The sequence below is a fragment of the Diabrotica virgifera genome, chromosome 8 (genome assembly GCF_917563875.1).
Source record: "Diabrotica virgifera virgifera chromosome 8, PGI_DIABVI_V3a".
NCBI lineage: Eukaryota > Metazoa > Arthropoda > Insecta > Coleoptera > Chrysomelidae > Diabrotica > Diabrotica virgifera.
Genome location: NC_065450.1, coordinates 89,994,812 through 90,007,139, shown reverse-complemented (window position 1 = coordinate 90,007,139; position 12,328 = coordinate 89,994,812). Strand labels below are relative to the sequence as shown.

The 12,328-nt window shown below is 34.1% G+C and overlaps 1 protein-coding gene across 2 annotated transcripts in view; it reads left to right on the top strand.

Annotated features, from left to right (window-relative positions):
- The window catches only part of LOC126890810 (protein D3-like), a 201,488-nt gene that overhangs the window by 41,956 nt on the left and 147,204 nt on the right, over nucleotides 1-12,328 (top strand). The window contains exon 1 of one of the 2 annotated variants that reach the window (XM_050660000.1): nucleotides 11,741-11,886. The exons of the other annotated variant lie outside the window; for it this stretch is intronic. Within the exon in view, the coding sequence (XP_050515957.1) occupies nucleotides 11,839-11,886 (48 nt within the window). The 5' untranslated portion in view covers nucleotides 11,741-11,838. Of the gene's footprint in view, nucleotides 1-11,740; nucleotides 11,887-12,328 lie in introns of those variants that run through there. 2 annotated transcript variants of the gene reach the window in all.

Below are 12,328 nucleotides of genomic sequence, written 5' to 3'. Positions count from 1 at the left end.
GGATGCACAAATAAATGTGCAAAGCAATGTCAAAATTAGGGAAAATATCTTTCAGTCCACTTAGTGCAGTCACTAAAGGTTTTCACCTCCGATTTCGTTGAGCCTCCATCGATTTTCGAATGAAAATTGGTGAGTAGTTAGGGGATACCTTAAGGAACAAAGGTGACATGATGCCAACTGACGCTCTTACCGTGGTGGTGGATGCTACCCCTCCTCGGGGGTGAAAATTATTATTTTTTAATAATACCATAAATCGATTGAACTTTTAGAACTTTTTAGGAAAAAGTAAAAATAAAACATGCAACATTTTCACAAATATTAAATTTATAGTAAACGATTTCAACAATTTTGACCGGTTTATAATGCATATTTTTGAAAAAGAAAGATGTTCTTAATTTTAAAAAATTAGAATTTTTAAAATTATCGTCATTTTTATTTTCTTTTGATAATAATTCTGTATCAAATATTTTACCTTTTTACTATTTCCGTAGGGTAAAAAAGAACCGAGATAGATTAAAGCTTAAATTTTGCTGCGAGAACCATGTAAACGGTGCCATTTAACCTTTTATTTTTAAAAAAGTAAGGTGGGTTAAAGATTAAATTCAACGTGGTTTAATAGCCAATTAAATTAACTTTCAAATGGTATTTAGGCAAAACTGATATCGTAAAATTAACGAAGTTATTAAAAAACAATAACTTTTGGGAAAATTTTTAAAAGATAAATTTTGAAAAATATTTGGTGCATAAGTATTAATGCTATCAACTCGTTCGGGAGCTCATTTGATAGATATTTCTGTTCTTTGACAAATGTTTAATAAGGTTATGTTATAAAATGCATCATTTTCCTGGTATTTAAGCTTGAATACTTAGATTTGGGTACTCACCGAAAAAAAATATACATTCATGAATCTATAACTCACTTTTAGTTAACATTAAAAGGTTTTTCGAGTAAGAAGTTTATTTCGTTTTTTATTAGCTTCAATTTTGGTAATTATAACTTTTTGTAAAATCTTATAGTTTTTGTGTTATTTATGAAAAACCGGTTAAAAACATTAATTTTTCTCACGAAATATTAAAATCTTTGATCTTTAATAACTCAAAAAGTTTTGATTTTATTTAATAACTTTATGTAACAAATTTTGCTTAGAATTTGTCCCTCTATCGAATTCTAGGGATATTTTTAATACAATAATTTTCACTCGCGAGAAGGGGTGGCATCCACCCCCAGGGTAACAGCGCAAGTTGACACCGTGTCACCTTTGTTCCTTGAGATATCCTCTAACCCCACTTACCAATTTTTCTTGCAAATCCATGGAGGTTCAACGAAATCGGAGGTAATAGCTCATATTCACCTTGAGTGACTGCACTATTTCTTTAAATATTAAGATATATCAATTATTGATGATTTTATTGTGGTATCCAAATGACCCTGAAAGTGAATGAATTCATGCATGAATGATGTATCTTGATCGTCTTTATTTTGTATCAGATTTTCAGCTTGTTTAATAACTTATTCATTGCTTAAATTTGGCAAATCTGTTAATAACACGAAAACGTAGATACATAACTCGATAAAATTCCAGACGTCTATTCAGGTCTCTTATCAGAGTGTCGATTATAATATAGAATGTGTGGATTTTCATCTCATCACTAGCTGAAAAGTTTAGTTCATCATCGGCCCCCTCGTCAAATTTAATTTTTCTTTTTCTCTTTCTTATTTCTTTACGTTTTATTTGGGCACAATTTTTTGGCTTCCTTGCGTTAAAGTAATTTGAAAGAGCTTCATACCCTTTAATGACAGAACACAGATCCATAATAGTTTTATATAGACCTGCAAATATTTTTTGCGCAGTGTTTTTTCTACCCTCTCATAACGTGCCGCCCTAGGCAACTGCCTATATTGCCTAATGGATAAAGTAGCCCTGCTAATGGTAGGGGAGCCCAAGCGGGCATTTGTGCAGTAACTTGAGCGCGTCAGATTATCATATGGGGAGAAACCTGGTACTCTGTAGATGTACCTCTACCATATATTGGCTCTAAACACAGGGGCGTTCGTTAAGGGGGGGCCGAAAAAAATCTATTCTTAGAAAAACTCGAAATCGTCATATTAAAATAAGGTAAGTAAGATTTGGGCGCGGCGTAAGGAAATGGGTGTCACAAAGTTTCACAAGAAAAAAGCGAATATGTATTTCACGAAATGAACAATACATCTAAAAACTAAAAAACACGTGCTCAATATTTGAAGGGGTCCCTCTAAAAACGTTGCAACTGACAATTTTTCATAAAGTGATGTTTTAATTTAATGTAAAATGGTTACTTACTGCATAAATAACCATTTTACATTAAAACATCACTTTATGAAAAATTGTCAGTTGCAACGTTTTTAGAGGGACCCCTTCATTTGTCAAAAATCTATCGAATGATAACAAAGACGACTTCCCACGGAGAGGGGTGGGGGGTAAATTTAAAATATTAAATACAAATCCCGTAGTGTAGGAAACAGAGGTTGAACCTTGCAAAATGGACACAAGTCCGGTTTTATTTTTTTTCTGGCATATCAAGGGGTGCTTATTATAAGACTAACTTTTTCTGAAAAAATTTCGCCCCGGAACCCCCCTTTTCACCCCTTTAAAGGGGGTAATTTGTGGTTTTTGCGGAACGTAGCCCTTCCTGTACCTTTTACAAAAAATTTCTTTTATATCAATATGAAGAGGACTATATTTTCTACAATTTATTTCTAACAGCATATCTCTATCATCCACCGTTTAGCAAGGGTGGCGCCCCAAAGTTGACAAGTTTTTAAAAAAGATGTTTTTTAAAAAAATTATTTTTCCCTAACTGTAACGGAAATTAAAAAGAAATTCTGCGGAAATTATTCACAAATAGATGATTGATTTTTTGGTATAGGTTTCACTTAAGGGTAATTGCCCTTTTTTTAATTACAGGGTGCTACATTTTAAAAAATCCCTTTTTATACCATCGGAACCGTTTATGCTAGAGTAAAAAGACTTTCAGCGATTACTCATGTACTGGTGTTATTTACAAATTTGTATAATGCACCCCCATTTTTTCCCCGAAACCACCCCAAAAAAAGAAGAATTAATAAATAAAGTGATTTTCTTGGAATCTTTCACACACAATGCCCTTCATTAATATGCTTCATATATCATTTTGTGCACGTTATTATTACCCATGCATGGACACTAAAAGCGATTTGCTAGTGCAACCCCTGTAGCCAAAAAAAATAAATAAAATGGGGGGTTGAAAATTTTTTTTGTTTTTTGCTTTTTGATCCATATGGGCATATGCTTCTTCAATAGTGCTTTTCAAAATATATATGATTATTGCAACATCCCTGCGGAAACCACCCCTATCCTTGAAAATATACTGCAGAAACTACCCCTATACCTTGGCGAGCATGTTTTTACGATTTTCTTATTACCTATTCATTTTTTTTTAAACAAAACTTATACAAGGTTAAAGACCACTATTTACTCTAAAAATTAGGTCCTATTCATTTTTTTCGTTTAAGCAACCGTTACGGCACAGTGGCACCGTAAACCTCATATATGCTTTGGCGGGCTCCAGTTTTTTTTTTTTTTTCGTCATCTGTTCGTTTTATTGATAAAGTACTTATGTAAAATAAAACAACACAGTGTAACCTACAAATCATGACCTATGCACATTTTACATTCTTTGCTCCCCAAAACCACAGTGGTGGCCCAAAATAATTTTTTTCATATTTTCGCCATCTACACGCATTTTATTGCGTTAATGCTACCTTAATAGCACAATATTCACCCCTAAGTGGTCGCTAAGCAGTGGCGGATCCAGGGAGGGGTGATGGGGGCGATCACCCCCACCCCTCTCAAACCAAGTGATATTATATTTGAAGATTATTAAAATATTCATTTATTTTTATAGAAATACTTATATTATATTAATATTATTTTTATAAGAATGACTTTTTATGCTTTAGCGACAGTGGAGGATCCAGCATCGTTAAGAGGGGGGTGCCAATTGGTTAAATTTCTATAAAAATAAATGAATATTTTTATAATCTTTGAATATAATATCACTTGGTTTGAGAGGGGGGAGGTGATCACCCCCGTTACCCCTCCCTGGATCCGCCACTGCTTAGCGACCACCTAAGGGTAAATATTGTGCTATTAACGTAGCATTAATGCAATAAAATGCGTGTAGGTGGCGAAAATATGCAAAAATTTATTTTGGGCCACCACTGTGGCTTTGGGGAGCAAAGAATGTAAAATGTGCATAAGTCATAATTTGTAGGTTACACTGTGTTGTTTTATTTTACATAAGTACTTTATCAATAAAACGAACAGATGACGAAAAAAAAAACAAAAACTGGAGCCCGCCAAAGCATATATGAGGTTTACGGCGCCACTGTGCCGTAACGGTTGCTTATACGAAAAAAATGAATAGGACATAATTTTTAGAGTAAATAGTGGTTTTTAACCTTGTATAAGTTTTGTTTAAAAATAATACATAGGTAATGAGAAAATCGTAAAAACATGCTCGCCAAGGGATAGGGGTAGTTTCTGCAGTATATTTTCAAGGATAGGGGTGGTTTCCGCAGAGATGTTGCAATAACCATATATATTTCTGAAAAGCACTATTGATGAAGCATATGCCCATATGGATCAAAAAGCAAAAAACAAAAAAAAAATTTCAACCCCCCATTTTATTTATTTTTTTTTTGCTACAGGGGTTGCACTAGGAAATCGCTTTTGGTGTCCATGCATGGGTAATAATGACGAGCACAAAATGATACATAAAGCATATTAATAAAGGGTATTGTGTGTGAAGGATTCCAAGAAAATCAATTTATTTATTAATTCTTCTTTTTTTTGGGGTGGTTCCGGGGAAAAATGGGGGTGCATTATACAAATTTGTAAATAGTACCAGTACATGGGTAATCGCTGAAAGTCTTTTTACTCTAGCATAAACGGTTCAGATGGTATAAAAAGAGGTTTTTTAAAATGTAACACCCTGTAATTAAAAAAAGGGCAATTATCCTTAAGTGAAACCTATACCATAAAATCAGTCAATTATTTGTGAATAATTGCCGCAGGATTTCTTCTTAATTTCCGTTACAGTTAGGGAAAAATGTATTTTTTTTTTAAAACATCTTTTTTAAAAACTTGGCAACTTTAGGGCGCCACCCCCGCTAAACGGTGGATGATAGAGAGATTCTGTTGGAAATAAATCGTAGAAAATATAGTCCTCTTCATATTTCTATAAAACAAATTTTTTGTAAAAGGTACAGGAAGGGCTACGTTCTGCAAAAACCACAAATTACCCCCTTAAAAGGGGTGAAAAGGGAGGTTACGGGGCGAAATTTTTTCAGAAAAAGTTAGTCTTATAATAAGCACCCCTTGATATACCAGAAAAAAAATAAAACCGGACTTGTGTCCATTTTGCAAGGTTCAACCTTTGTTTCCTACACTACCGCGATATTTCGCGAAATGAACATCAGATCGAAAAACTGAAAAATACACTTATTCAATATATTTGACAAATCTATCGAATGGCACCAAACACGACCCCCCACGAAGGTGGGTTGGGGGTTACTTTAAAATTTTAAACAGGAGCCCCCATTTTTTATTGCAGATTCGGATTCTTTACGTAAAAATAAGTAACTTTTATTTGAAACATTTTTTTGTGTTATGGATAAATGACGCTATAATCGGAAAAAACGATTGTTGGAAATGGAAAATTAAATTAAAAATAGAAAGTCCCCACTAAAATGGAAAACTTTACTTAACTTTTGTTGGTTTCAGGACCTACTCTTCACAACCCAATAGGTCCCCAAAGCGCTCAAGTGACTGCACATTTAGCATACTTTCCTCCTCTACTATAAATATTGTACATCAAAAAGAAAATGTATTGATAATCAGCAATTTCAAAAGTCCCTTACAATATAAAATTACAAAAAATATGCTTTCCAAATAAAATTTTCGAATTTATTTTCAAAAAAATAATGTCAGATTTGTACTCAGCGATCTTAAACTACCAAATTTAACACAAAATTTTGCGTTTTTATTGAAATTTTCAATTTTTTCGCCATGTTGGATCCGCCATTTTGTTTAAAAAAAAGTCAGATTCGTAATCAGCGATGCCAAAACCCTTGAGTACGAATGTAATTCCGAAGTGTATGAGCAATACACGCTTTTAAAGGTTTATGACCACCTTTTCGGCATTTGGAACCACAGTGCGAAGGTCATTATAGAAGATGATATTAATTTAAAAAATTACGAATAGAAAGTGAAATATATTATCTAAACACATAAATAACCTTTTCCTATTTAAAAGATGACAAATCGTCTACATTTATTACAAATTAGCCAATCCTCCTATCACCCGAATGTCATGCTTGCTTGAGGCTTGTGGCATTCAAAACCATTTGCGGAAATATGTTGATAAGAAGTACAAAAACCTACATATTGTTATCTTTGCCTACAATTATTATTCACTATAAATTCATAAACCCAATTAAGAAGAACCAGCATTTATTAATTAGATTTGCGGGTATTCAATTCAAGTGATATCTGTAAAAAACATGGTTACACTGTTATTTTCACATGTGTGTTTTTCTATCTGTATCTGAACCTATCGTTGTGTTGTTGTTTTGTATGGAATTTTTACAGGTTATAAGGTGTCATCAATTTAAGACATATTTTTACTTTCATGATGTAAAAATACTGTTTAGAAAAATTCCGTATTTTTGATGTCAGCGAAACCTAAAGGACTATGGTATGGAAGATACAATGTAGTTTAAAAATTGCTTTAATATAGGTATTCTACAAGGTCCGTTGGTAGGTTCCTGAAAAAATTACCGGTGTTTCTGGATAATGGTACTGCATCTGACAAAACAATACAAACTTGATGTGTGGTATTGAGTAAATTACTATCAAGTGGACATGTCTTAAGCGTACCTGTTTATAGACATACGTAGACAGAATCTTCTTCATCTTTAAGGTCGCTGCATATTATCATGCACGTAGCGTAGTCTCCGAAAAACCGGATTTTACTGAAAGATGTCTGATACGATACGTTCCAGACAGTGTAAATTGTTCATATTTAGAAACATTTAAATAATATTTTTCGGAAACTAAACGCTACGTGCTGGAATCGCTACCTGCATGATAATATGCTGCGACCTTTAGGTGACATGACGTGGTATTCATACGTTGGCCGTCAAGATGTTTTCAATTTTCTGAAACTTTTCTTTATCGGCTGCTGCGCAAAATAATTTTTCTCTGTGTGGATCCATATCATTGTATACCTAATATTACGCAGCCAAGAAAGTTTCTTTCGACCAATACATACATCATGTCTTTCCCTCTACTTTTCATTGTAGTATAAGGCGAAGTAGACGCAATATTTAGGTCCTCTAATTATATGGCCTGTTCTGAGGCATAATCCTGTTTCTATGAGCGGTGTGGTTTTAAGGTCTATCAGTAGGGTGCTAGCCTGGCTGTAGACCCCCTCCTCCTTTATCCCGGCTTGAGACCGGCAACAGATTTGTAGAGCTACTCGATCCACCCAACAAAACTGCAGGCGGATTATTGTTGGGGGATCATTCGAAATACTCTGTTACACAGACGACGCAATATTGATAGCTCAAGATTAAAATAGTCTGCAAAGATTAGTCCACAGATTTAACAGAAGAGCAAAATAATTCAATATGAGATCAACCAATCAGGTGTAAAATAGAAATTGATAGTAGGTATCACTATTGTTACAAAATGATCGTGGTATCACAGCCACGATATAAAATTGGAAATAAAAGTTCATTTACTAAAATGCTACGTATTTTCCGTTCTTTTATATGGCGTGGAGTCATGGACGTTAACTGAAGTATCACTAAAGAGACTCGAAGCATTTGAGATGTGGTGCTATAAACGCATGTTGAGGATTTCCTGGATAGACAGAGTTACCAACGAAGAGGTTCTACATAGAATGGGTAAAGAGCGCGAACTAGTCGTAACCATAAAACGTCGCAAACTGGAATACCTGGGTCATATAATGCGCAATGGACAACGATATGATCTACTTCGGGCCATACTTCAAGGTAAAGTGCATGGGAAAAGAGGTCTAGGACGAAGAAGAATATCCTGGCTGCATAACCTGCGAAAATGGTTTAACTTAACCACTACCGGACTTTTCAGGGCAGCAGTCAACAAAGTCAGAATAGCCATGTTAGTGTCCGACATCCGTAACGGATAGGCACCATAAGAAGAAGAGAATCACTATTGAACAAGTAAAGGAAATAAAATACCTTGGAATTACATTATCAAGCTACGGAGACCTGGACAAAGAAGTGAGAAATCAAGTACAAAAAGCAAATAGATTGGCAGGATGTCTCAATAACACTATATGACGAAACCGACATATTAACACCCGTGGTGTAAGACCCGTAATGACATATGCATTAGAAACAAGACCCGATACAGCCACAAAATAAAGACTATTGAAACCGGCAGATATGAGAGTACTGAGAAGGATTACAGGTATTACGCTGAGAGGTCGAAAAAGGAGTGAAGACGTTAGAAGACAATGTAACATACAGTGTATAAACGAATGGACACTAAATAGAAAAAAGATAGAGTGGCAACCTTCCATAAAGGGATCTACCCATACCAATGAAAAAGCATAATTGCTTATAAAGAGGATGAAAAAAGAGAAGAATTATATGGCCGAGGTATTCTATTTTTTCCTCTTTATGATGTTTATGAGCAGATATTCTGAATGCATCATGTTAAGAGCATCTTTATTGGAAGTGTGCGAAACCCACGATATTTTTAGGATCCGTCGATAGCACCAGAATTAGTATGCTTCTAATTTGTTAAGCATAGTGGTTTTTAATGTCCATGTCTCACAAACATATAACAGGATAAATTACACATAAAATTTCAGAACTTTCTTGGGAACATATATCAACAGGTTTCTGGTTTCCGGGCCATAAAAGCCTTATATGATATTTCGATCCTGGTATAAAATGGTATAAAAGGTATAAAATTTTATTAAAGTCCTTCATCACAACAAAACGTTTTCGATTTTATAAAAAATCATCATCAGTATTAGATAAACTGGATGCTAGCTGAGCCACCAAAGAAAAATATTCGGGCAAAAACCCTTTAAATATAACATGGATGCGGATGCGTTAAAAGTGCATACTTTAATAAAATGCCTTATGATGGTCACATGGCAACTAGGATAATGCCCTAAGCCCTAAGGTAATGTATTGAATTTCCCAACACGTGGGATGCAAATTAAGTTGTTTACATTCCAATGACTTAATGGCAACTAGTCATTGGAATGTAAACAACTCAATTTGCATTCCACGTGTTGGGAAATTCAATACATTACCTTAGGGCATTATCCTAGTAGTCCATGTGACCATCATAAGGCATTTTATTAAAGTAGGTATGCACTTTTAACGCATCCATGTTATATTTAAAGGGTTTTTACCCGAATATTTTTCTTTGGTGGCTCAGCTAGCATCCAGTTTATCTAACACTGATGATGATTTTTTATAAAATCGAAAACGTTTTGTTGTGATGTAGCCCTTTAAAGGGATTTTAATAAAATTTTATACCTTTTACAAAGGATTTTTTTTAAATTTTTGTGATTGATGGTATACAGCCAACTACACGAAGAACATGTTCTTTTCATTGTGAAAAATGGTTTAAATGTTCTATCTCCTCTCAATTCAGAGAAAGCAGATTATATCTATATTAATCTTTCCAACTGCAATTCACTTTGTCTTTTGAAATGTTAATTTTAAGGCCTCTCCTATAACTTGCTTCACTGACTCGATTTACTAATGTCTGGAGATCTTGTAATTTTCTGCAAGAACGGCTGTATCGTCAGCGTATACAGTCAAACCCGCTTATTAGAATACCTCTTATAGGAATATCCCGGTTTAAGGAATAAAAATTTGTGGTCCCGAAAGAGTTTTACTAGCCACTAACGATCGGTTATTAGAATATCCCGGTTATACGAATACTTTTGCTTGGCACAAAGGCTATTCCAATAAGCGGGTTCGACAATATTGTTGATTACTTCTCCGCCTAGTCTTACTCCCGCTTTTCTATTATCCAAAGCCTCCTTAAAGATTTCTTCAGATAGTAGATTAAAAAGATTGGATGACAAAATACAACCCTGTCATACTCCACGTTTGGTGGGTAGTTTTTCTTTACGACTATCTCTAATTTGGATAAAGGCTATTTGATTGTAATATAAGAAGTATTATAGCAGTCTCATATCGTAGTGGTCAAGTTCTAATGCTCGCAGGCAATCGAAAAGTGTATCGTACTGTACTCGGTCGAATGCCTTCTCGAAGATAATAAAACATAAACTTACTTTCGGAGCTCACAACTTTTTAATAAGAGAACGTGTATAGGAAATAGTGCCTGTCTAGCTCCTAGCCCATTTCTAAACCAAAATTGCTTAATAGAAGGAATACTCGGTTTACGAAAATAAGGATCTGCACTGGATCATTGTAACTAGCGCTTACAGTAATTAAAAGCCGAATTGAAGACAGTTAGGAAGACGCTGAAGATCAGAGTGGCTCTTTTAAAGTTGTTTTATATAGACTACAATATAAATAATAGAAAAGCACTTTAAAAAATTGTATTAGCTATTAGCCAAGCTACGACAAGTGCTATAAAACAATAAAATGTGACAAAAAAGTTAAATGTTACAAAATTACTTCACCAAGACTACTGCTCTACGCTCTTTAAGATTCATTTCAACTCTTTCTTCATCTCTTCATCTCTCTTACTCCTCTCTTCCGGGTTTAGAGCTAGACAGTGTAATCCCAAGGTATTTTACTTCTATTACTTTTTCAATACTGTCGTCATCGATTTCTAATTTACATCTGGTTGGTTTTTTAATTTGTTATATATGTTATATATATATATGTTATATATATGATCTATAGTAGCAAAGCTTAAATGAAAGTTCGTCGGACACACCCTACAGCAGAAGGATGAAATATGGACTAAGACGATTATACATTGGAGACCGTGGAACCACAAACGAAAAAGGGGAAGGCCACAGATGCGATCGTCAGATGACCTGAAGAAACACACTGGGCCAAAATGGATGAAAATTGCCCAAGATAGATAGGCATGGAAGAAGAAAGAGAATGCCTATATCCAAGGATGGATGTTTAGGGCTGATTAGATGGTTTTTTAATGATAACTATGATTTTGGTTCTCTGAGTTGACATCATCATACTAAATTATTTTGTCCTTGTGTTGAAACTGTGGATTATTCCTTGTAAACTTTCTTTAGCTGGGCTATCCATATTCGTCATCTGCATAAAAGATTCTTAATAAATAATTTCTTTATTCACCATTCTGTTTTTGTGACGAATACTGATCTATATACGATTTTCCAGTAAGAAAGCCTTTTTGTTTATTTGCTACGCTTGAAAAATAGGATTAGTTTGCTCATTCTTGACTCTTCTGGTATTTTATTGTGTTTTAGAATTTTCCTAATTAATATCGTTAGTTCATATGTTATAGAATTATTTCCTGCGTTTTTTTTATTCTTGAGCTTCAATTTCAAAGCACAAATCTAAACTATTTGCTTTTACCTGCAAGCTCCCATCTTTACTTTTGTTGTTTGAATGTTCTACTAATGATTGAAAAGACCGTCGGTTATTAGAAGAAGCATTTAAATGACTTTTATAAAACGACGCGACGCCGACGTTTATAAAAAAATTAGAAAATTATGCTGTCAAAAATTGAAAATTAAATTTCTAAGATTCTCTGTCGTTAAAAGTATTTGATAAATAACTTAATGCAAATATATTTGTTTTATTTATTCTATATGGTAGAAGTCAATAAGGTGAGTTAATTTCATTGTAAAATTAAGGTTAATATACTCTCCTGACAAACGATAAGACCAAATATAATTATTTTAAGACCAATTCACATGGCCTGAAAATGCTTCCTACGGAAGCTAGAGCTCTTTGAAGATGACGCCTTGTAATTAGATTTTTTTTAAATACCTCCAGAACGTAGAGAGCTGGCCAAGTATCTAAGAGGTGGAGGCTATGAAACTAAAAAAAGAAGTACCTCCCAGAACGTTTCTCTTTAGAAAAACGAAGGTACAATACGCCTATTTATCATCCAGAAATAAATCGTTTCCTTCAATTGCGAATTTCTAGTACTGGTTAGAGGCATCCGCTTTGGGTAGGGAAACGGTCATTTTATCGCATACCTTTTTTGTCCTTAACTCTTAAGCATTTTTGACACTGGATTATTATGTTGTGAAGTATTCTAGTATT